At 29.4% G+C, this 24,069-nt stretch overlaps 2 protein-coding genes across 6 annotated transcripts; one reads left to right on the plus strand and one right to left on the minus strand.

Moving 5' to 3' along the window:
* Positions 1 to 4,927: 4,927 nt before the first annotated feature.
* LOC148561254 (adenine phosphoribosyltransferase 5-like) lies at positions 4,928 to 9,194 on the plus strand. 2 transcript variants are annotated; one of them, XM_088492012.1, is made up of 7 exons: positions 4,928 to 5,223; positions 5,504 to 5,614; positions 6,406 to 6,498; positions 7,327 to 7,476; positions 7,618 to 7,676; positions 8,057 to 8,127; positions 9,003 to 9,194. In XM_088492012.1, the coding sequence occupies exons 1-7, from the start codon at positions 5,133 to 5,135 to the stop codon at positions 9,028 to 9,030; spliced, it is 603 nt and encodes a 200-aa protein (XP_088348138.1). In that variant the 5' UTR covers positions 4,928 to 5,132; the 3' UTR covers positions 9,031 to 9,194. The 2 variants fall into 2 exon arrangements, with proteins under 2 accessions (XP_088348138.1, XP_088348139.1); XM_088492013.1 differs by lacking the exon at positions 9,003 to 9,194 and adding an exon at positions 8,712 to 8,923 and having other exon boundaries at positions 4,939 to 5,223.
* Positions 9,195 to 9,663: 469 nt separating this feature from the next.
* On the minus strand, positions 9,664 to 16,833 carry LOC148561255 (PX domain-containing protein EREL1-like). Of its 4 annotated transcripts, none has more exons than XM_088489340.1 (10): positions 16,205 to 16,833; positions 15,210 to 15,320; positions 14,151 to 14,249; positions 13,155 to 13,241; positions 12,217 to 12,325; positions 11,304 to 12,112; positions 11,066 to 11,230; positions 10,738 to 10,980; positions 10,232 to 10,450; positions 9,664 to 10,106 (listed from the first exon to the last, which is right to left on the minus strand). In XM_088489340.1, the coding sequence occupies exons 1-10, from the start codon at positions 16,295 to 16,297 to the stop codon at positions 9,879 to 9,881; spliced, it is 2,163 nt and encodes a 720-aa protein (XP_088345466.1). In that variant the 5' UTR covers positions 16,298 to 16,833; the 3' UTR covers positions 9,664 to 9,878. The 4 variants fall into 4 exon arrangements, with proteins under 4 accessions (XP_088345466.1, XP_088345468.1, XP_088345469.1 ...); XM_088489342.1 differs by having other exon boundaries at positions 14,151 to 14,241; positions 16,205 to 16,820; XM_088489343.1 differs by having other exon boundaries at positions 14,151 to 14,241; positions 15,975 to 16,653.
* Between the last annotated feature and the right edge of the window lie 7,236 nt (positions 16,834 to 24,069).

Here is a 24,069-nt window from a genome sequence, read left to right on the forward strand (position 1 = left end):
ATTGAAATTGAAATTGAAATGGAGTAGATTGGTTTTGTGGTTATAGAGTGATGCTAGGGAAATTAAAAAAAAGGGTTAAAATTTATTTTATTTAATATTTATTAATTATCATAATAATTAAATAAAAAAATTTTGATTATTTTTTGTTAATTTTTTTATTATTAAATATTTTCATTAATTTATTAATTTATTATTAAATTTTTAAATAAAGTTTTGATTTATGATAGATTAATCATTGACTTATTAAATTAAAAAATATCATGGATAACAACAAAATTAAAATTGAGAGATGATGATATTAAAATAGAATAAATAAAATAAAAATAGATTAAAATTAAATAAAAATTACTCTATTATTAATTTTTATCCATTTTTTTTATGAATAAAAAAATTACTCCCAAATGAACATTGTACGAAAATGTGGAGAAAAATAATTCAAATACATATCCCACTAAAATGAATAAATGAATTTTACTAATTCGGTTAAGGGTTGGTTTGGATTGGCTTTTGAAAAAGTATCTATTTTTTTATTTAAAAAAAATTAATAGATAAAAATAATTTTTTATTTAGATAATTTTTTTTAAAATAATTTTCAAACATTAAAAATATTTTTTCTTTTTTTTTTTTAAGTAAGATAATATTAATTTTTAAAAAAAGTAAATAATTTGATTCTTTTAATAAAAAATTTTTTTTTCAAAAAACTTATCTAAATACATTTTAAATTAAATAAAAGTATTTTATTTAAAAAAAATCCTTTTGACCATTAAAAAAAAAACAATTCAAACCAATACTAAATAGATCAGATTGGTCTGTTTAAGATTTTGATATATTTAAGTCTACAAATTAAATAGGTTATATTAATTATATATTAACTATTTATGAGTCTACCAAATAAAAATTCGACTCGTTTAATAAAAGTTTCTCGGATTAAATAGGTATGCCTGTTATATTTTTAAATTTTTTCATAAAAAAACACAAAATAAACAGTTTTAGGCCAAAAATATTAAATTTGTTGCCTATTCTATCGGATTTGAATAGGTTTATATTGATTGTTTTTATTTTCGGACTCTAAAATAGGATAGAAGATAAATTAATATATCTTCAATAATCTATATGCACAAAAGTATGCGATAATATATCAACAGAAAAATAAAATAATAATCTGCATTTAATACAATTTTTAATTTTAATATTAAATAAACAATAGTGTTTTTGTCAAGTTATAGCTCAAATGATATAATTTTTTTTATATTCATCTAAAAAGTTGCGAGTTCGAGTCTTCTTATTTTTGGTAAAAAAAAAAGTGATTTTTAATATTATTAAAATTTGGTGTGTTTTACTATGATATAGAGTTGGACATTAACAATTAAATAATCAGATTTTGAGATATACAAATTTAACTTTAGATTTATATTTTTAGATTTTTTTTTTAAAATATGTAAATCTAACTCTCGGAGTAGTATATCGCTTTTCGATTTCTGTTTTATTAAATTTTAAAATTTTTATTTTTATAAAATCTGATGGTCAACTTTTTTTAATAAATTTATTATTTTTTAAATCCAACCCTTAAATTTATTAATTAAATTAAAAAATAACATCTATATTTAAGAAATACTAAATTATCATCACATAGAAGTTTTTATTTAAATAAATAAATTAATTATAATAATTACCGAAATAAATATCTCTTTTATCTCATTTACACTGTAAACGAGATAATTTTGCATGTATCTTGTTTACAGTATGTATTTTTTTAAAAAAAATTGAAAATATTAAAAAATATTAATATTATCAATAATCCAAACTTTTACATATAATTAGTACATAAAAAGATTGATAGAAGAGATTAAAATAAATATGTTTGATGGTATATTGATAAGAGAATGGAAACCGTTATCTCTCACGTTATCTCCCATTATCCACGTGAGATATACACATTTCGCGTCCACCTGTCTTATCTCGTTTACACGGTAAACGAAATACATGCAAAATTATCTCGTTTATAGTATAAACGAAATAAAAAAATATTTATTTTAATAAATATTTTTTAAATTATTTATTTCGGTAATTATTATAATTAATTTATTTATTTAAATAAAAAATTCTAAAATATTATACACATTATTCTTCCGTCTTAAAAAAAGCCAGCCTCTTCAATATACTAGTTTTGTGAGTTGTGACAACCGTAAAATTAATACTTAAAAGGAAAAAAGTCTTTTGTCGTGACGTAAAACTTTGCTAATAACTAATAAGTGCTTTTTTCTTGCCATTCTCTTTGCAAGACTAACCAAATTGAATTAACAGTTAGTCAGTGTCAACGATAAAGAGAAAAAAAAAGTCAAAAGAAGAAAGGAAGAAGTAAAAAACAGCGCGTGATATTTGGTTAATAAGCGTGTTTATCACTTTATAGAACTTAGAAGACATGAAAACAGTAACAGTTAACATACATCTACAATTTTATGGAACTATAATTTAAATGGTATAATTTTTTCATTTTTATTTATAGATTTTGAATTCAAGTTTTGTTCCTAATTTTAAAAAGAAAAAAAAAATACATACATCCACAATTTAGATAGCAATACACAAATTCTGTGTCTGAGACTTTGAGATAATCTATGAGAAATTGAGATAAACTCTTTGTACAATTTTAGAGTCGAGACATTGAGATAAGATCATCTACGAGTTACTATTGTTTTTTTTTTTTTAGGTTTTGCTCCTATATATTTTTTAAAATTTCAATATTATATTATTATCACAATATTACAATATATTTTTTTCAAAATTTTCAAACCTAAAACCTAATGTGCTCTGCCACTCCTATTTTCCTACCCTTCTCTTCCATTGGCTTGGCTTGGCTCTTTCTGCCTCCAACTTTTGGGGAGAGAAATGTTAGTTGTTGGAGTGAAGGTGATAGATTACACACGAGAAATTTTTATAAGTTCGGGTGAACAAGTCAAATTTTTGTTCTAATTTATTAATTATCTTTTATATTAGTATTATAAATTTATTATTATTTTTAATTTAAATTTTTAAAAGGTAATAAGAGAAAATTAACTTCAAATTAGCTCACATTATTGAGATAGAAAAAATGAATGATATAAAACAAAAACATTCACTTTTACTCCCAAAATACATAAGAAATTCTCTAGAATACTCTTGCTATTGTTAGAGAGATATTAATTGAAGAGAGGATATTGATAGAAGTTGAAAAAAATAGAGTTAAAAGAAAATAAAAATAGTATGTATACATAAAAATTAATTACTAAATATATTATTATATATTTATATATAAATATATATTTTATTTTTAATATATATTTTATATGAGTAGTTGATTTGATGGCTGATTTTTTATTGTATATACTAATCATAGTTGATATAAAAAAGATATGAAAAATATTTTTGTCTTTATATGTTTATAATTTATATTTTTAATCAAAATAATAATTGTTTTAGTTAGTGTACATAAGTGAAAAAATTCAAATAAATTAACGATGGAATGATACCCTTATAAAAATATAAATATCATAACAAAATTCTTCTAATGGTATACTAGAATAAGATCCAATTAATTATACTATATGTCTATATAGCATAGATTTTAAAATGTTATATATTTTAGAAATAGATTAGATAATATGTAAGTTAATGTTAAATTTAAAAGTTAATTTATAAAAAATACTGTTCAACACATTGATTTGGTAGCGTCAACAAAAAAAATAATAGAAAGACTAATGCGATTAATTTAAAATTTTTGAATGACAAATTTAATTAAAAAATCTTTAAAAAAAATTAATTTAGTGAACGAATGATCTTTTAGAGATAAATTTAATCATTTACCTACTATATTAAATAGCATGTGCATAGAAAGAAAATAACCAAACTTTTATAATCAACAACTCCTTAACATTTTTGTATGAATAAAACAGTTTATTTATACCGTTATAAAAGAGTAATTATTTTAGCAATTGATTATTTGTTAAAAAACATATAAAATAATAAATATAAATATACACAACTATATAATAATTAATTTATCAAAAGGATAATGATATTTTTATACTCAAAGAAATGTCCAGCAAAAAATTATTAAATTCAAATGTATCAAAAGATAAAATAAAAATAAAAAACATGTTAAAAAATCATAATTGAACTAACAATTATGCTAGGTGTATACAAAAAATCAATTATCAATATAAAATATATATTAACATATAAAACATCTAATAATATTTATCATACATATAGTATTTTTGTTAAATTAACAATAATAGATTAGGTAAAAAAAAAATTTTCAAATATCATTCTCCCTAAAATTCCACTTTTTTTTTGGTAAATGGTCCAATTTAAGTTCTTAAAAAGAAGAAAAATTGTGTAGTCTATGATGACTTGTGAGCTATGATGCACGGACACTGACACGGATATGAGACACGATACGACACGAAATACATCGACATGCGAATTTTAAAATCTTACATGATATGGGGACATGTATACATATAAAATATAAAGTATTTTTTAGATAAACCGTAATGATATTTTAATATTTTATTGATATTAACATATAAATTAATTTTTTAAATTATTTTTAATGTCTTATTTTAATTATATCAAGTATTTAAAATATTTTTTATTTTAATAAATAATAATATATACTATATTTAAATTTATTTTAAGAATTTATATTTAGAATAAGACCGGACACGCTAATACGTGATGGTACTTAAGTGTGTCTAAGTGTATCCGAAAATTTCTTTTATTTTTTATTGAGACACGATTTGAACATAACAGACACACATATTGAACGAGTGTCGTGTTCGAAATGTGTCTGCAGACACGACAACTCAGCAAAGTGTGTGCTTCATAGCCGGCGAGTGAGTTGGAGTGAGAGATGAGAAAGCATAATAAATAAGCCTGAAACAAAGTATCCACACTTTAAACTCAAACCAACCAAACCCCTTCTCTTTCTTTCTCTTTCTCTGCAACACTTTCGGAGGGAAACACTAAAAAAAAGCAGCTTGGTTTTTACCGAACAACACAACAAGAGTCAACAGTCAACACAGTACTCATCGAAGCTGCCACACATATACTCACACACACTCTTCACACTTCACACACAAACTCAAAACAAAATGTTCGCTGAAGAGAATGGCCTCAAGGGTGACCCAAGGCTTCAAGCCATTTCTCAAGCCATCAGAGTCGTTCCTCACTTCCCCAAACAAGGTCTCCTTTTTTTTTTTTTTTTTTTCTTACAACGTTTTTATTTTCATTTTTTAGAATAACTAAAAAAGAAAAAAATATTTTTTTTTGGTTGCGGTTTCTTTAATTTTTGAACTTTCTTCATCGAACAGATCTGCAGCTGTGGCTGTCTGGTTTCATAATATTCTATGCTTATTATATATTGCGCTGTTTCATTTTTAAGTAATAGTAAGAAGAAGAAGAAGAATAAAGTGAATGAGATTATTATTATTTATTATTATTAATATTATTTTGCAATTTGCAGGAATAATGTTTCAGGACATAACGACATTGTTGTTGGATCACAAGGCGTTTAAGGACACGGTCGACATTTTTGTCGATCGTTACAGAGACATGCACATTTCCGTTGTTGCCGGTAACCTCTGCTTCTTCTCACTCAACTACTACCTTTTTTTTTCTTAAAACAAAAAAAAAAAAAAAACGAAAAAAATGATAAAAACATGTTTTTTCCACATCCACCTTCTTCATCACCAATTGATCGTCGTTGTTACCTTTTGTTTTGTTTCCATTGTCATGGTAGAGCTTAATATCTATTTATTTATTTTAATTTTGGGTAAGGAATGAAAACAGGGGTAAATGCTTCTTCTTTTTTTTCTTTTTTTTTTCTTTTTTTTTTAATTTTTTTGCGAAACAAGTTGGCAGTGTCACGTGGGTGCAGTAGGGTGAAGCTGAAACTATTTTTGGTGAGAGAATGAGAATGAGAATGTCACCATGAATTTGTTTAACTTATTTTTAATGTGAATTTTGTATTTCAACAAATTTATAATAGTGGCTGATTTTTGGTATGCACAAATCATTTTTGTAGTAGAACAATCTATCTTACAAAATTTCACCTGTGTGATTTTCATTTTTGATTTATGATTTATAAAATATAATAAATATGGTGACATTGGAGCCACGTATAGTTCTTGTTTGTAATAATCTCTTACAGAAAACAAGTTCAGACTCAGAATCTTTTGTTGTTATTGTCATTCTAAGCATTGATGACTCAGCTGAATTGGATCCTTCTTCTGCTCTAAAATGAATTCATACTTAACCACTTAGATGGGTGGTGGTTTGTTTGTATGTCATAAATCACCAATATTATATTCCCATTTTGCTTAATATATATATTTTTTTCTACTTTAAATGATATTGCTTGTGTAGGAGTGGAAGCTAGGGGATTCTTGTTTGGTCCCTCAATTGCATTGGGGATTGGTGCAAAATTTGTTCCTTTACGCAAACCAAGGAAGCTGCCAGGTATTAACTCTGTTTCTATGTTGAGAAAGATTTTGGATGTTTGTTGAGCACATTTAATCCGTGTTCTAGGCTCATTTTTTTATTTTTTTCGGAAATGCTAGAGAAACAAAAAAAAGAGCCCGAACATGTCTTATTTAGCATTCATTAATTGTCGCAACAATTAATGAATCTTAAATAAGACAAGTTATGACTGTTTTTGGCTGATTTTCTCTGATTACCAAATATTTCTGATTTTTTTTATCAACTTTTAACTAATATAATTGAAATTGAGTGGTGGTTATTGCTTGTGGAGCATTCATTGAATTCCCTTAAAGAGCCGCAAAATTGCAAAATTTTCTGCCATGTTTTAATTATGGCTTGGAAATTTTTTTGCTACCAAGTCTCTGTTTGTTGGAACGTGACATTGTACCTAACTATGACCAAAACAACGTGACAACACAATCTATATGTCACTTTCTTTTTGGAATTGAATTGGGGTCTCTCTCAGTGAAAATCTGTCTCTAATTGTGTTGTTTATTACTTAATGTTTACCTTTACTTGTGTGTGTTACATCACTTAAGATCAATTTACTCTTCAAACTTTATTGAAGTCTCGAGTTAGCTTGTTCTCTTACGAGTTAATTTAGTTCAAGTCCCCAAATCGAGCTTACTAGTTTAGAGTAAACTCTTTTTTATGAGCTTACGAGTTGAGTTTTGTAGTTCAAATTCACCTAACTGCCACGAATTTAGGCGAACTTGCGAATTTGATAACCTTACTCTTCAGCCTTTCGAGTTATGTATGTATTTTGCCTTCACATTATGACTAGACTTTAACATTCTTCACGTTTAGGCGAAGTAATATCAGAAAAGTATTCTCTAGAATACGGAACTGATTGTTTGGAGTTACATGTTGGTGCTGTCCAGCCGGGTGAACGAGCCATAGTTATCGATGACTTGGTGGCCACAGGTGGAACTCTCTCGGCAGCAATAAGACTTCTAGGTGATTTTTGCAGGCTTTTTCTTTTGCTTTCAGGGTTTCACTGCTTTGGCTTATTTTTCCGGCCACTTCGACAACATATAGATAATTACTCCGATTTATGTTGTCTCAAGGACATGGTTCATGAAACTTTTTATTTTGTAGAACGTTCTGGTGCTGAAGTAGTGGAATGTGCTTGTGTGATCGGTGTGCCGGATGTTAAGGTAATAATTGCTAAGCTTTTCTAAGTTATGTTTATGTATATGGCTTGATAAAGTAGCAGAAAATTCTATCTTGTTACTGGTAATCCAAAAGACTCAGAATTTATCAAACAAAAATGAAACTCATAAATGTTACAATTATTCTTGGATGGAGGGAGTACTAAAATGAATCATGAGTTTTAAACCAACTAGATTCTAGGCATCTAAAGATCATGATATTTAGGTGAAAATACACTTGGTATTCTCATGTTTTGTAAAATATAACATTAAACACCCCATCAACATAACAATAAATTATGTAATATTTGTAACTCTTTTTCATTCTAATTTGATATTTCTTGAAATCATAGAGCTGAAAAGTAAATTATGGCTTTGTGTTTCAGGGACACTGTAGGCTTATCGGAAAACCACTCTACGTCCTCGTTGAGCCACGTGAAGTAGATAAATGTTCCAGGTACTCGCAACTTTTTCCACCAAGAATGGTTGGCTTTGGAATGATTCCATTCATTCTGCTCCATGCTTTGTGTCTGAAAGATTTCAAACAACTTTTATGTTTTTCTAAAGCCTTTGGAGTCTTATTGGCACCTTTTTATGGCAATTGCTTCCAGAATTACTAGTGCCCTTTTTCCTTGGCAACATAGAAATCAAGAAAAAGACACATTACTTGGTTTGTTTCTGTTTACTACTAATTTCTACCAAGGGCCATTGTTGGGGCCACAATATAGTTGTTTTTACTCATTAAAACAAAAACAACTATGAAAAATAACTGTTTTGTTTCTTATTAGTATTCTTGGATGAGAATCTTTCCCTCATTCCAATCAAATATCGACAAATTTAATTAAAAAAATGATAAACCATGATCTTCAACAGTTTTGAAACTTTAAATCTTTTCCTATGTGTCAACTCTTGGTTCATGAGACAGTATTTACTATTTACTATTTACTTCCTCTGTTTCAATTATTTGGACAGACACAATTTGTGTCCGAACATAATGATTTTTCTTAAATTAGTTGAGCGCGACATTGATTTTTGAAACAGAGGTAGTACATGTGTAAATACCAAGTCATTCGATTGCGTGTCACATCAAGGTTGGGGTGGATAAGAAGGTAAAAGTAGTCATGAAAACAATGGCTAATGTGAGTATGTGACATGTCAATGTCGGATCAAGTAATGACTTGGATAACATAAATTCGTTTTCCAACTTTATGTTACTATTACTATCGAAAATTCAATATCCACGATAAAAAGTAAAAAAAAAAAAAATCAATATCACTATATTTTATTATTTATCTTCTTGATAACTGATAAGTTTACTTTCATTTCATGCAGATGTGAAGTTGATTCTTCCTTTGGCTGAGTAATCAGAGGCCATAATGTGATCACTGATCATTATGCTCTTCCCCCTCAAATGATCATCCTGGAAATCTCTCTCTCTCTCTCTCTCTCATTGTACATGTTAGGCAATTATGTATGGCTAACAGTTTGGATCAAGCATTAATGAAGCAATGTAATTTTCTGGCATCAAGTTGTCAATTGAAAGCCTCATCTTCCTCCCCTAGTTTATCAATCAAACGCCAAAAATAAATTCAAAAAAGTAAAGAATTAAAAATCTTAAACGGTTCAAGAGAGATCATAGTAAATATTTTATTTGTATATTATTGAAAAAATGATTTAAAATTTTTTTTTACCGAGTGTACTGTGTAGGAGTGAATTTTAGTAACAAGTCACTGGTTTAATATTGTGAAAAAAGCAAACAAATTAAATACAACCACATTTAAATGAGTATAGAAATAAATTATGGCCAAGAGTTACTATTTTAATATTGTGAAGAGAGCAAATAAGTTATATAAAACTTATTTATAATGGGTATAGAACTATGGAATTAGAATCTCTTATGGGTCACAAAATATTGCTTTGTAAGACACGGAGAGCATTCCTCTCAGCCAAGAGCAGACAGTTTTTACCTTTGATGAGTTCCAGATTTTGATTATTTAAAGTTCCTTTCTAGTAAATAAATAAAGTGGTGCAAAGTAAAAAAGCTCGTATTATCTGTGCAAGGTAAGAACTGGTACAAGTGGAAAATACACGAGGGGGCTACTTCATTCAGTATTGGGTCAAGTCACCTAATAGGAATAGCAAGTGATCATCCACAGGGATAAGTGGAAAAAGGAAGAAAAAATATATACTGCCGCTCCATAAATATTCCTAAATACTTGTTACATTTTCCGTAGGAGAAGCATCATTTTCTTTCATGTCCAATTTGAAAGCTTGCCTTGTAATGCGGTTTGTCTGTTTTCTCAATCTAACATTGTCCATGAACAAATCTGCAATGATCTTTCTCACTTCATCATCACAGAGTATACCATCTTTAATTTTATTGGTTTTATCTACACTAGAAGCACCACTTCCGTAGTCCTTCCCTAAGTTTTCTACCTGAAATTTGAATGGAGATTATGTAACCATGTTGAGTAGCATGGAACATAAAAATGGTTACAATGAACTGTAAAACTACTTAATTGGTAGAAACAGTAAACCACAGATAAAAACATATCTTGTACCTCTCGTATTAGGAAGTCAATTTGTCCATCAGATGCTGCTAACTGATTAAAAGTCTCACTTGATGATGAACTCTTGATTGTTGCCCTATCTTCATCTTCGCTAGGAAGATTGACATCGCACTCTTGAAGCTGGTTGAAAAGAAGCCGGGATTTTTGCAGCAGCTCTCGCCAAGCAGTTTCTGTCTGCTCCCTCCTCTCTCTTTCTAGTTGAATAAGTTTCTAAATACACAAATGCAACACAAGCAAAGCATTATATTTCGAGTAGATATTTATGTAAAAGCTTGGAAAGGAAGGAAACTTAATAAATGCATGATAATAAATTCAAAATACAAGGAAAGGAAATTCTAGAGCAGACAAAGAATTTTGTTGTGTAGGAAGAAATATAGATAATATGTTTTTGAAAATAAGATTTCTTTTAGTTTAGTTGTAAGCAAACACAAACGAAGAGATTTGAAGCACGGAAGAACATCCAGATAGATGTAACCATTTACAGGTTGATAACCTACCTCAGTTTCACACTTTTCCTTTACTGACTCACTAAGCTCCTTCTTCAACTCCTTTTGGGTATTACGAAGAGATTTGACCTCTTTAACCAGAATCTTAACATCTGCTTTTGACTTTACTTCTAGCTCCCCATACTGTTTTGACAAAATTTCCAGCTGCTCTTTAGCAGCATTTAAATTCTGCAACAGTACATCTTTCTGCTGAACAACTGCATCCTTTGATAAATTCTCACTTGAATTTCCACCCTGTATCTCACCATGAGTCATTATCAAGATCAGTTTCCTAGAAAGAAAATGTTCGATAAATGTGGAGCAAACCCAAATATCATACCGATTCAGACTTCAGTTTCATCTCCATTTCGAGTGACTTCCGCCGGAGTTCCTCCATATCCCACTGCATTTGCGTAAACCTTTCCCTCTCAATCAGAATAGCCTGCTGCAAGTTCTCCTTACTTTTCTGTTTGGTAGTTTCAAGTTCTACTTCCAAATCCTTGACCTGAACAGATCCAATCAGTAATTGCATGTGAATGCAAGAGTTGAATCAATACACAGATTTTAACGAAATTTACCTTCGTTGTGAGGAAATCCTTTGCAGCTATCTCTTGATTTAATCTGACTATAAGGTCCTCCATATCAGTTTTTGCACTGACTAGCCTTCGCTGCATGGTTAAAAGAATCCTGTTCAATTTATTGCGTTGATCTAGTGGAAGGACTATTTGACCATCACCAGAAGACTGTGATTGTGCACGGCCCATAATATCTGTTGGTCTTGAAACCATAGCACCTCCAGGAACGTCATGAGAACCATCACCAGATGAATTTCGAAATCCAGAATTAGACATATCACTACCTCGTATTGAGCTACCATCACTCCCAATACTCTCAGATGAAAGCTTGCGAGTGTGATTGATAACAGGAGCATGCTCAGTCTCAGAGAAAAGCTCCATAGAATTATTAGCTAAATGTGAAGCATTATAAGAATTACCATTATTCTTTTCCTTCTCTGTAACATAATTGACATGTCTGGCATTTACTTTATGCCTAGGAAGGCCTTCCAATTGCTCTAGAATAGTCTGACCCATGAACAAACCCTCATCAATATTTGATATACCGTATTTCATAAGCTTTTCCATTGGATTTGTGATCTCTTCATCTACTGTTAGATCATCTGTGCCGCCTTCAGAATTGTCATCACGTCCAATTCTTGGAGTTCCTAGATCAGATGGCTCATATGCTGTATCACTACCATAATCAGAGGCAATAGATGAACTTCCAGCAGCCAATGATAGGCTTGAATGGAGAGGTGATTGAACTGAATAAGCTCTGTTATTGGAATCAGGATCTGATTCAGAGCTCTGCTGGCTTGCATCTTGGAAAGCTGAGGGGAAATTCAGGTACAAGTAAAAAAAAAAAAAAAAAAAACACTTGAGATAAAACCAATACGTGTACAAGGCACAATAAATGTAGAAGACAATCACATACAGGATCTAGCAGCAGCTTCTAGTTCAAGAAATGATGCCACCGCAGCGCACCTTGATATATCAATGTCAGACAAAAGTTTGGTGATCCACTCCTCCAATGAGGACTTTCTCTGTAGGAAAAGTAGTATGTAAAAATATATTGTGCTGATTCGACTCTTTCATTCACATATAACTGTCTACAACTGCAAGGTAGCTCGCTCAACCCAATTTAAATTAGAATCCATCTAATTTTAGATGGAGCTACCTGCCTATTGTTCATAGCATTGTAGATAACTCAAGAAAATAGAAAACCCCAAGTTTAAGATTTAATTATTCAACATTACATATACAAAAAAAGAAAAAAAAAAAGAAATGCATTTAATGAGTATTTAGAGAAATTCTTCTGAAATGATTTGCAACTTATACACTTCAATCTAAATAAGGAGTAAATGGAATGGAGTAACTTTCACCTATGTATTGTATGCTCCATAATCCCCCAAAGTATACTTTATCCAATTCAAGTATTTGTTGAATGTCAGGGGTAAAACAAAATTTAGATGGAAACGCATGAGGAAAATTATTGTGGCTGCAGTCATACACAAAAAAATAGGACACTTCCTGCTGTTATCTTTAAGAGAAAAGTCCACCAACTCAGAATCATCCACTATCCAGGACTTTAACAAAAGTCCAGATAAGAATAAATGCTCTTTAATTAATAATTATTAAGCATATTTCAATCTTTTTGGTAAAAAAAATTAATGGAGTCCATTTTTAGAGACAAGGCATGCAGATATAAAGGACACACTACTAAGCTTCAGTTGCCACACATCCAGGCATATATTCTCACGACATCTTATTATATCAAATAGACTAAATTGAAAGAAAATTCAAGCAACATGCTCTATGCAGATCCATGGTGACAAAGAACTGTTACTACAGTAAGTTTAAGGCATTTCCAACCTCTTCCAACAAAGCCCGGCTTTTCAATCGCATGAGTCCCTTGGGTGGTGCTGGAGGGATATTTTTCCTGGGAAACTCCTTTTTAACCTAAAAAGACAGCATGTGGAAAAATATTGTACACATCAGTAACAAAAAAGATGCACAATCTTGATCTAGCTTTCTATCTATCATACAGCATGCACACACATGCAAAATTTCTAGGTCTCTAGGTTTCTTCCTCATATCTACCATCGGTACAAAAAAGATGGCTTCCCTCATGTTCTGATGTGACATTGCAAGCACACACTTTTTTTTCAAAATTTCCCAGCAATATCTCTTTTGCCCGTCAAAAAGTAGGCATCAATATTCCTTCAGATTTGGTTTGGCTCCAACTTTGGAATTATGGAAATCAATTCTCTAATAGCATTTTAATTTGGATAGATATACAAGGTTGAATCTAAATACCATGTGCTAACTACTCTTTCAATTGGCATCCCTCAATAGCCCAGCCACTTGTCTATTCATCAAGGGATGTTCATTCATTAGTTATGAAGCATGGACACTTTGCTGAGTTGCCGTGTCTACATGTTGGACGCATTTCGGACACGCCACTCATTCGACACTCGTCCAACGGGTGTCTTTCGTGTCCAACTGTGTTTTAATAAAAAGAAATAAAAAATGCTTCTCCGGTGCATCATAGTTCATTACTAATGCCTTTTGCATTTTAACAAACAGTTTAGATGGCAATAGAGTGGACCCCCCCCCCCCCCCCCCCAAAAAAAAAAAAAAATTTGTCTCATTCTTTCGTATGCGTCTTCACTATTAAATTTCAGAGGCACTAGAATAAATTTTCAAGTGGGTTTATGAAAAAATAAATCAATGGCTTGGCAATAGAGTTTACCACTAACACAGGTGTACATATACACACAAAATCATATTACCAATTGATTGCCATACTCCAGGTGAAGTAATTACATGACAAGAAAATTAAGATTCAATTGTAAAGCATAAACTTACATCGGCAAACAACTTTAGAAAATCATTGAACCTTCTAAGTACTACATGCAGTGTTGTAATCCCGTCTGGTGACTGAATGCCAACTTGCACCCTGTAGAACTGTCCCTTAATAATGTTAAAAATTAACACTGACAAAAATACTACATTGGAATATGGACAAGCTATAAATTAAAGCTTAGACACCTCAGTTAGTGTTTTAAATATCCCTCCTTTACATTCATTTGTTCTGCTCTGTTTAGAATAATGTTATTCCAATTTAAACATTTGAACGAGCTGAATAAAATGCCTATGAAGGAGGAATCCACTTTATTATTTCTCAATTAATCCAACCCATCTGCCATTGACAGCATAAGCATAGTACTGCTAGTTTGCTACTACTCATCCCATTAGTTTTGACATACTAGGTACTATTTGTTATAATAACGGCAGAAGGAACCATCAGGTAGCAGGTTTATTTGGTAGGGATTAACAAGTAAAACACAAGGGTACTCTTAAGATCCCATTAATATATGACTATAAAGACAAATGCTGCCATATTGGCATGAATGTATTATTCTTAAAATAATTATGGCAACATTATAAGAAGACTCCCACTGCATGCTTAAGGTGGTAACCCTATGCACAATAATTAGAAAAAAGAACAATAAAAAATTTCACACTGGTTACGTATTTGAAATTGAGAGTATCCTGTAATATCTATACCATTATACAAGAAGTTCCCGACTCCCATGTTGGTCAAACATTATAGTTTAGTTTGACATTTAGTATTAGTGTGAACTAACTCATGTAATATTATACTTCTCTGATTACATGTGCAAAAAGTAGGATTTGTTCCCCATTACATCTCTCACCCATTCAATAATATAGTCTCAGTACACCTAGAAATATTTAAGACCGACCATATAAGGAATAAGATAGGAGTAAATGATGATTTCCAATTGCATCAAAATTCAAAAAAGCTCATATACTTCTAGTCCTTACTAATACAAAGCTGAAAGGTCGTACAAATAATACATAAATCTGACCATGAATTAAAAACAAGTTATTTATCAACTTTACCACTATAGGATCTGAATTCTTTGATTTCGGAAGGAAAACCCAAGAAGGTATTGTGACACAGTAACTCCAACCAGTACGATGATTGTGTGGCCATACTGTATCTCGCCCATTCTGTGCAATAGGGTTTCTGAATTAGAAAGTAGTCCACACCAAAAATAATAAAGAAGAAACTTTACAAAGTTTCCAATTTCTTCATGTAATAAAAGCCAAGAAGATAGGAAGCATATAACAAAAATTGGAAAATGGTAAACGGAGATAAATTAGCCAATAATGGCAGAATATACAACACAGAACAAACATATCTGAAATGACAAATAAAATTGAAGAGAATTCCTTGCAAAAATGAAACTAAAAATTAATGGGAGAAAAATGAAAATGAGAGAGCCACCACTGATCCTGTTTATATGACTACTTTAGATTTTCAAAATATTAGATAAATTGAATATGTATCTTCCTCAGAGAGAAGAAAAAAGCACAAATCAATAGCTTTGTTTTGCCATTCGCTGCAAGCCCACATGCTAACTATAAAAGGAAGGGTCAACACACTCTTTTCAACAAAACACTTCCATGATAACTGAACTGAGTCCAGTGTTGTGGTAAGGTACTAATTGACTCCAGTAACGGTATCAATTGACACTGAATGTGATTAAAAATGAAGCAAAATATAAAGATAGACTATACATGAAGATTCTTTGCTCAAATCAGATGGCATTCCAATTGATCAATGAAGTGATTTCTACAATTCCACACCCTAAAAGCACTCACAAAGTCACACTCATCGATGCTAAAAGAATAGATACAGTTTCACCACGATCACGCGCAAGCTTTCCGCATCAATCAATCCAAAACCACTGAACCTCGAAATTGAACTCGCTATTTTAACTGATGAAGTTGATCGAACTCGCCAACATAAAAGATAAGAAAAGGGATAAAACTTGCACAATTGCGTGAATAAAAAGGTTAGAATTATTAAGCAGGGAAACTAAAAAGCCAACCCATTTTCGAGGTGCGGGACTCCAATCCATGCCGAGAGGCAGCGGCGAAGTCCCATCGTGCCTATGTTTCGGAGGACTCCGTCTCTGCATCATCTTCCTCTTCGTTTCCTCACCTAAAATTCGCTCTCTCTCTCAAAAATTCCAAGATCATATCACCATAACAATCAGAATTCAGAATTCAGTATTCAACGGCTATTCCCAGCTGAAATCGGCATCAGAATCAGAATCGAATCTCGCAATCAGAACAACAACGCGAAATCGGGATTGAAACTAGGGTTTGGATGATCGGATCGGGAAGCGGTGACAATAGTGGCGCACGTTAAGAGGAGAAGCGGCAGCGCGGCTAAGAGACGCCGCGAGCGCAGTGAGGGGTACGGTGTGTTATATGTTGGGAGTGGACACGTGGCGGGTCCAATGAGAAAGGAACAACTCAGATGGAAAATGTGTCTCTGAAATGTCAATAGTGGGTTTTTGGTTTTGGAGGTATGAGAAGATGAGAATGAATGAAAGTGGAAAAAACAATGGAGAGAGCCACACACCTAACTGTCTTCTTCAGTAATTGCACTCAATCTTTCTCAGGGACGATGGCGATTACCGAAGCTACGAAGCTCACACCTTCTGTCTTTTTCGCTTTTTTACCTCTTTCTTTTTTATTATTTCTTCTTTTTTGTCCCCACTCCGTGATCGGGGTAATGGGCCTGGGGTGGACCTAAGCCCAAGTAGTACAAAAATTTAAAACAAAGCAGTAGGCCCAATTTTGTACAAACCTAATAACCAAACCGGGAATCTGGTGGGTCCATTCTGAATATGCATACTGATTCAGTAAGGTGTTAGAGTTAGAGGCTCCCCCTCGATCATGCACTCTCATATAATGAACTTAATTAATAACTTGAGAATTCAGCTAAAAGTATGAGAGTGTATAAATAAAGTAAAATCCTAAGACTTTATTTAGTAATCTAATTATGAGAATTTGAATATGAACGTCATCTTTCTAGAATTCCAATTTAAATATCATATATATGTATATAACATTATAACATTGTGTGAAATTGAATATCAATGCATATTGGTGGCTGGCCATAATAAATAAAAAAAAAATTATTATTCTATTAATCTCTAAAATTTCACTAAATTTATAATTAAATCTTTAGATTTTGTTAATTAAATTTTTATACTACTTTTAATTTTGTAATTTAATTATTGTCAGTGTAAAAAAAATAGAATTAACGGAATATTTTTTTGTAAATTAAAGGTGTATGTCCTTAATTAAAAATTTAATTATATCTTTGATTTCATATTTTTCAAGAGAAATATTTTATTAATTTTAATATTTTTTATACATAAATGACCTAATTATAATATTAAAAGTAATATAAAAACTTAATTAAAAAAATATAAAAATCTAAATTTAAATTTGGTAAAATTATAAAAACTAATAGAATAATTAAACCTAAACAAAACCGACAATGAAGCAATAATTTACAATAACGCTATTCAAAAATACTATGTGTACACAAAAAATTAGTCATCAATTAACCAAAATTTATTTATATAAATTTATGTATTATTTAATTTATTTTTAACGTATATGTCATATTTTAACGTATATTTTATACCAATAATTAATTGAACATCTATTTTTTAATACACATCAGATATGATTGAATTCTGTTTATGATGTTTTGTGGACCAACACAAACACAGAAGGGTTTTGATTGGGATCAATGGGATCCAAAATGAAAACTTGAAGCCATGGAGATGGAGTCACATCCCCTTTATTTCACATTCACCATCCACTCAAGAGTTTGACTACACTCTCTCTAATAAAGCTTCTCTTTTGCCATAGTCGGTGTTCACCTTCTACTATCAGCAATTCAATATGGATCACTTTTTTGGGAAGAATAATTTAGTGGCCGAAAAGGAGAATTAAGTGATTCTCATTCTCCCCCTAAAGATTCATCATCCATCAGCTTTTAAAAGCAACAAACAAGAATCATCTCATCAGCTTTTGCTCTATGGAATGTCCTTGTAACAAATTAATAACCAATCAAATCCAACAGTTTTGGTTGCACAAATCTTCCTATGTAATATACATTTAAGTAATCAATACATTTTTGTTAGGATAAATTATGTGATATTAGTCATTTGTAAATTTGGTAGAAAAAATTTAGGGACGAATATATTTTTAATTAAAAAAATGAAGAATTTGATAGTATTAACTCAAATGTAAAATAAATACAAAAAGAAAAAGATGAGAACCGGTATTACTTTTTAAACTATTTGGCTCAAACCACACACAAATTTATTTCACTTTAGTTTGAGCAGATATTCTAAAGTTTTCTTTAATCATCAGTTGAGTAAAAAGAATTCATGATAAGTTAGAGTAGTTGCATATACTTACTTTTTCCCCTTAATTAATAGTTCTAAATTCAAATTCTAATATAATTAAGAAGCTGCTATAACCTCACCTAAGATAAAAAAAAAATTGGGTGTGACTTAAAAAAAATAGTTGAGAATATAAATCTTAATTACTTTTCTCGTGACAAAAAGTATTCAATACAAGAAATTATTAGAATAGCGACTAATTTTAGCGATCAACAAAATTAGTTATTAATAACAACTGTTTTAGTGATTGATATAAGATTTATAGGATCAAAGATAGTTGGTCGCTAATTTCATTCAGCGACCAATTTTACCAATTAATAAAATTGGTCACTGATAGCCTATGATGCATGAATACTGATACGGATACGGATAGGAGACACGACACAACACGGAACACGCAGACACTGGAATTTAAAATTCTTATAAGACACGGAAACACGGTATATATATAAAATATAAAATACTTTTTAGATAAATTGTAATGATATTTTAGTATTTTATTGATATTAAAATATAAATTAATTTTTTAATTATTTTTAATATCTTTTTTAATTATATAAAGTATTTAAAATATATTTTATTTTAATAATTAACAATATATACTATTTCTAAACTTATTTCAATAATACATGTTAAGAATAAGACTAGACACGCTGACACATAATGATATTAGGTGTGTCCAAGCATGACCGGAGAAATTTTTTTTACTTTTTATTAAGATACGGTTGAATACAGAAGACACACGTGTCAGACGAATATCGACGTGTGTCGTGTCTGAAATATGTTCGATACGAATACATGATAAATCAAGAAAGTATCAATACTTCATAGCTAATAGCAATTGATTTGACGGCCGATAAGTCTTTTTTATGACTAGAATAAAGTTAGTTACTAAAATCGATCAATATTCTTTAATTTTGGGACTGAATTAGCAACCAAAACTCCATTAACTAATTTAAGGAATAACATAGTATGGAATGCCCTTTTCCTAATGTTTCCAAAAGTGGCATGAAATTTATTCTTAGTTCAACATATATATAGCCAAGAGTTGCAAAACTTGACTTACTTTGTTTACTATAGGGACATAATCTCCAAGAACCTTTTAGAAAAGACCAGACACAAATACACAAGTTTCTTTACCACTTTTTCTTGAAATGCTCATTTAAACCGAAAAGGGAAAATTGATTCATCGATATTGTACAACAATTTAACTTACATTATCATGCATCAATCAAATTTAACTCATTCAAGTCAATTATAATGTAAGGATATAAATTTATGCATGCAAAGAATATAAAAAATATTTTTAAACCATAGAAGTTATTATCTCACAATATTAGTGATATTGTTTACATCGTGTAATTGTCCTCAACCACAAAAATAAAATTTATGCAAAATAAATTTAACACTAGTGTGTCCCAAATAATTGTTATTATTGAATATTTTTTCACTAAAAATATAAAAATTAGATAAAATAAAAAATATTGATACTTTTATATGTAACGTATCAAATTCTTTAATTCTTTTGTTTAATTACTCTTGTGGTCTTTATAATTTTATTAAATTTATAATTAGATTTTTATATTTTTTTAATTGAATCTTTATATTTTTTATTTTATAATTAAGTTTTTTTTATATAAAAAATATTAAAATTAATAAAATATTTTTTTTCAAAAAATATATGGTGAAAGATCTAATTAGATTCTTAATTGTAGCTATATTTAATTTGCGGAACAAATATTCAATTAATTCTAATATTTTTTATATTAAAAATGACTTAATTATAAAATTAAAAACAATATAAAAATTTAATTAAAAAAAATATAAATACCTAATTATATATTTGATGAAATTATAGAGACCAATAAAATAATTAATTTTTTTTTTTTTACAAATTAGAAAGGCCTATAGCCATAGGTGGTTGTTTAAACAAAGTGGGAAAAACATATATAGACAGCGATTCTCTTTTATTTATGAACCATATACTTCAGTTCTTGTTGCATTGATTGTGAAAGAGAGAGGATTTTAATGAGTTCTGACTCTAACGTTGCTTTTATGTGTTTGGTAATGAGTGAAAAAGAAAACGTACAATTCCATTTACTTATTATTTAGCTATGTGGGGTGAAAACTGAAAACAATGCTTCCACTTTGGCTTTCAATTCATCATGCTCATAAATTTTCACTTGTGTGTGTCATCATGCCTCCTCTGGTTTTCTTTTTTTGCTTCCAACAATGCTGAAAAAGACAAAAAGAGACTCCATCAACAAATGTGTATTTATAGTTTCATGAATTGATGATCAGTGATTTTATTTATTTATACAAAAAATGATCTAATAATAATTAAGAATAAACTATTTTATAAGCTTTCAATTTTATTTTAATTATTAGAATATTGAGTGTGACTGATTTTATGTATAAAAAATGGATCCTATATATACCTAGATCAAATAAACTATTTTAGAAGATTACAAATTTTATTTTAATTATTAGAATATTGTGAGTAATAAGTAATTCAATTCTAAAATCCGATTAAAAATCTAGCTAGAGGTTATCCCATATTTATAAAAAAGATTATAAAAATTATATATTTTTAGATGTAAATTTATAATATATTTTTTTCTAAAAACTTAAAATTTGTAGGAAAAAATATATGGGAATGACCTAATTATATTGAACCAGATAATATATATATATATATAATTCATCCCAAAAATTAACATGCACATACATCATATATTTATACTTATATATGTGAACTTGTAATTAACACATTTAAAAGTCTCATCTACATAATTTTATATAATCTAAACCATTAACATAATAAATCCATCAAGCTCTTAGTCACCTATAAAATTATTAGTATCTTGTGAATGAAATATTTATAAGGGTTTATATATCTAATAAACACATATTATATGTATGTATATCTCATTTTTAATTCATCATCATCATCATAATAATAATAATAAGGAAAAACGAAGAAGAAAGCAAATGGGTATAATTGTGCAGAAGATAAAAAATTAAAAGCATGAATTAATAATCACAAGGTGGAACCTGAAAACCAATCTGATATAGCTAGCTATGAACACAAGGACGAAGGAAGAGATCATGCCCTTGATTTTTCACAGTTTTCTTGAACTATACACATAAATACATACATACAGTTCAAGAAAGCTGTGGAAGATCATGAACAAGATCTTTCAAAGAATTGATGATGAGAAATTTTGGTTTCGGAAGAGAGAGAGAGAGAGAAACAGAGAGAAGGAAGCGAAGATATATATACACGCTGAAAGTGAAGTGATGAGGGTACTAATGTACTATACAACTCTATGGTGTAACGTTATAATTAATTTAACCAACCCTCATCATCATATAACAGTACTTTAATTTTGATTACTTTCTATTAAGAAAAATTATTAGGGATCAGAAAATTTTTGAATTTTTTTTATTATTTTATCAGTAATAAAAATATTAAATTATTTTTAATAAATAAATTTTATTAATTTATGTGTATTAAAAAACATGAGTGTAAATTATACGTAAAATTTTGGTAAATATAAGTATTAATTATATGTTTTTTGGGTGTAAAACGTCCGTAAATATATATGTAAATTATTGTTAATCAAGTACGGATAAAAAATAATAATATTTACTGATTATGTAACATTATTCTTCTATTAATATTTATCTAACTTAAAATGTGGGTGTTTATGATAATATTATACAATAAAATTAGGCGTCTAACTATTTTTTAAACCAAATAATCTTCAATCAAATCATTTGTCTACCTCATTTTTTTCGTAAGTACATGTGTATTTTTTTTCTTTCTCCTCCTCTTTTGTTATTGTTGTTGTTTTTTTTTTCTTCTTTTTTATGCACTTCTTTTTTTTAGCATTGTCTTTTCTTTTTTATAATTTCTTCTCTTTTTTCTTTTTCCTTCTCATTCTCCTTTATTATTATCGTCGTTCTTGTCATTTTCATCTTCTTCTCTTATATTGTTTAAAAAATTAAAGTACAAAAATTTTGATGCATAACACAAACATTTTGGTACATTGCACAAATATTTTAATATATAGTAAAAAAAATTTTTAAAAATCACATATTCAAAACATTGACACTCAACTAATAAAATACGTACAATATAAAAATTTTAAGGCACAACACAAAATTTTTTAAAAGTCACATAGTCATAATATTAACTCGTCCAATTAATAAAATATATTTATACCAAAAATATGCCGTGCATAAAATTTTTTATATTGTATGAAAATATTTTTGTATTTTATACAAAATTTTTTATATTATATCAATAAATTTATAATTTTTGTATTATATTTAAAAATTTATATATTATATTAATAAATTTTTATACTTTTTAACAAAAAAAAGTTATATGATAAAAAAAAATAATAACACATACGCACATTTTTTAAATTATTTGTGCCAATTTAATTAGACTCGTTTAAAAAAACGTTTATTTATATATGTTATCTGTGTTGTGCCTTAAAATTTTATATTGTACGTATTTTATTAGTTGAGTGTCAATGTTTTGAATATGTGATTTTAAAGTCACCAAAAAAAAATATATGTTATCTCCGAACATTATATATACTTGCATGGTGGGGCCACATCATGTGTGTTCAGTGTGCTTGCATTGTGATATCTACTTTTTGTGCTCCTGCAATAAATAAAATCCAATATGCTTTTAATTAAGAATGATATTTAAACACGTTTTTTAAACCAAAATATCCATGCTAGTAATTATATCTTTAGAAATATTACTTGATAAGCAAATCAAATTTTCGTCAACATTTAACTAACTTATGAAACTCCGCCTATGTTACACTTGTGATATATATAATTGGTCCTAAGTTTGAATAAAGGAAGAGGATTGTGTTAGATTTTCGATAACTAACATAAAAACATAGTCGAATCCCATGACATGAATCAAAGACATTATTACGCTAAAACTAGGTCATTGTCCGGAAGCAACGCGCTGTATGGCTCGAATACAGTGTTAAATGAGTAAGAGCCGCTGCATCGGTACCCGAATGTAGTGTTACATGAGCAAAGGTTCCCGCGTTTTCGTGAACGGACGATGGTAAATAAGCTAGTTCACAAAGTAAAAGGTAAAGGTCGGAGCGACAGAAGGTTGAGATTTGGGACTTGAAACATAGACACTCTAACAGGAAAATTTATGGAGGTGGTGGACACCATGACAAGGAGGAAAATTAACATTACGTGCCTACAAGAAATAAAATGTGTTGGTGCGAAGGTTAGGGAGTTGGATACTTCCGGTTTCAAACTTTGGTATACAGAAATGGTGAAGAATGGGAATGAGGTTGGTATTATTGTGGATTAGCAGTGGAAGAAGGACGTAGTGGATGTCAAGAGGGTGGGAGATCGGATCATCTCTATCAAACTTGTGGTGGAGGGAGGTGCTTTTCATGTGATTAGCGCCTATGCACCGCAAGCGGGTT

This window comes from Arachis ipaensis, chromosome B6 (assembly GCF_059453495.1).
Source record: "Arachis ipaensis isolate K30076 ecotype BB chromosome B6, ASM5945349v1, whole genome shotgun sequence".
In the NCBI taxonomy this organism is placed as follows: Eukaryota; Viridiplantae; Streptophyta; class Magnoliopsida; order Fabales; family Fabaceae; genus Arachis; species Arachis ipaensis.

What these genes read in the sequence shown, in the direction of transcription:
- LOC148561255 (XM_088489340.1), bottom strand. Translation starts at nt 16,297, where the DNA reads ATGATGCAGAGACGGAGTCCTCCGAAACATAGGCACGATGGGACTTCG. An exon ending in GTCCCGCACCTCGAAAATGG is followed by an intron (nt 15,321 to 16,204) that starts GTTGGCTTTTTA and finishes CCTATTGCACAG; the next exon opens with AATGGGCGAGATACAGTATG. An exon ending in AGGAAAAGTGTGAAACTGAG is followed by an intron (nt 10,451 to 10,737) that starts GTAGGTTATCAA and finishes TTGTGTATTTAG; the next exon opens with AAACTTATTCAACTAGAAAG.
- LOC148561254 (XM_088492013.1), top strand. Translation starts at nt 5,133, where the DNA reads ATGTTCGCTGAAGAGAATGGCCTCAAGGGTGACCCAAGGCTTCAAGCC. An exon ending in TCCTCACTTCCCCAAACAAG is followed by an intron (nt 5,224 to 5,503) that starts GTCTCCTTTTTT and finishes TGCAATTTGCAG; the next exon opens with GAATAATGTTTCAGGACATA. An exon ending in GCACATTTCCGTTGTTGCCG is followed by an intron (nt 5,615 to 6,405) that starts GTAACCTCTGCT and finishes TTGCTTGTGTAG; the next exon opens with GAGTGGAAGCTAGGGGATTC.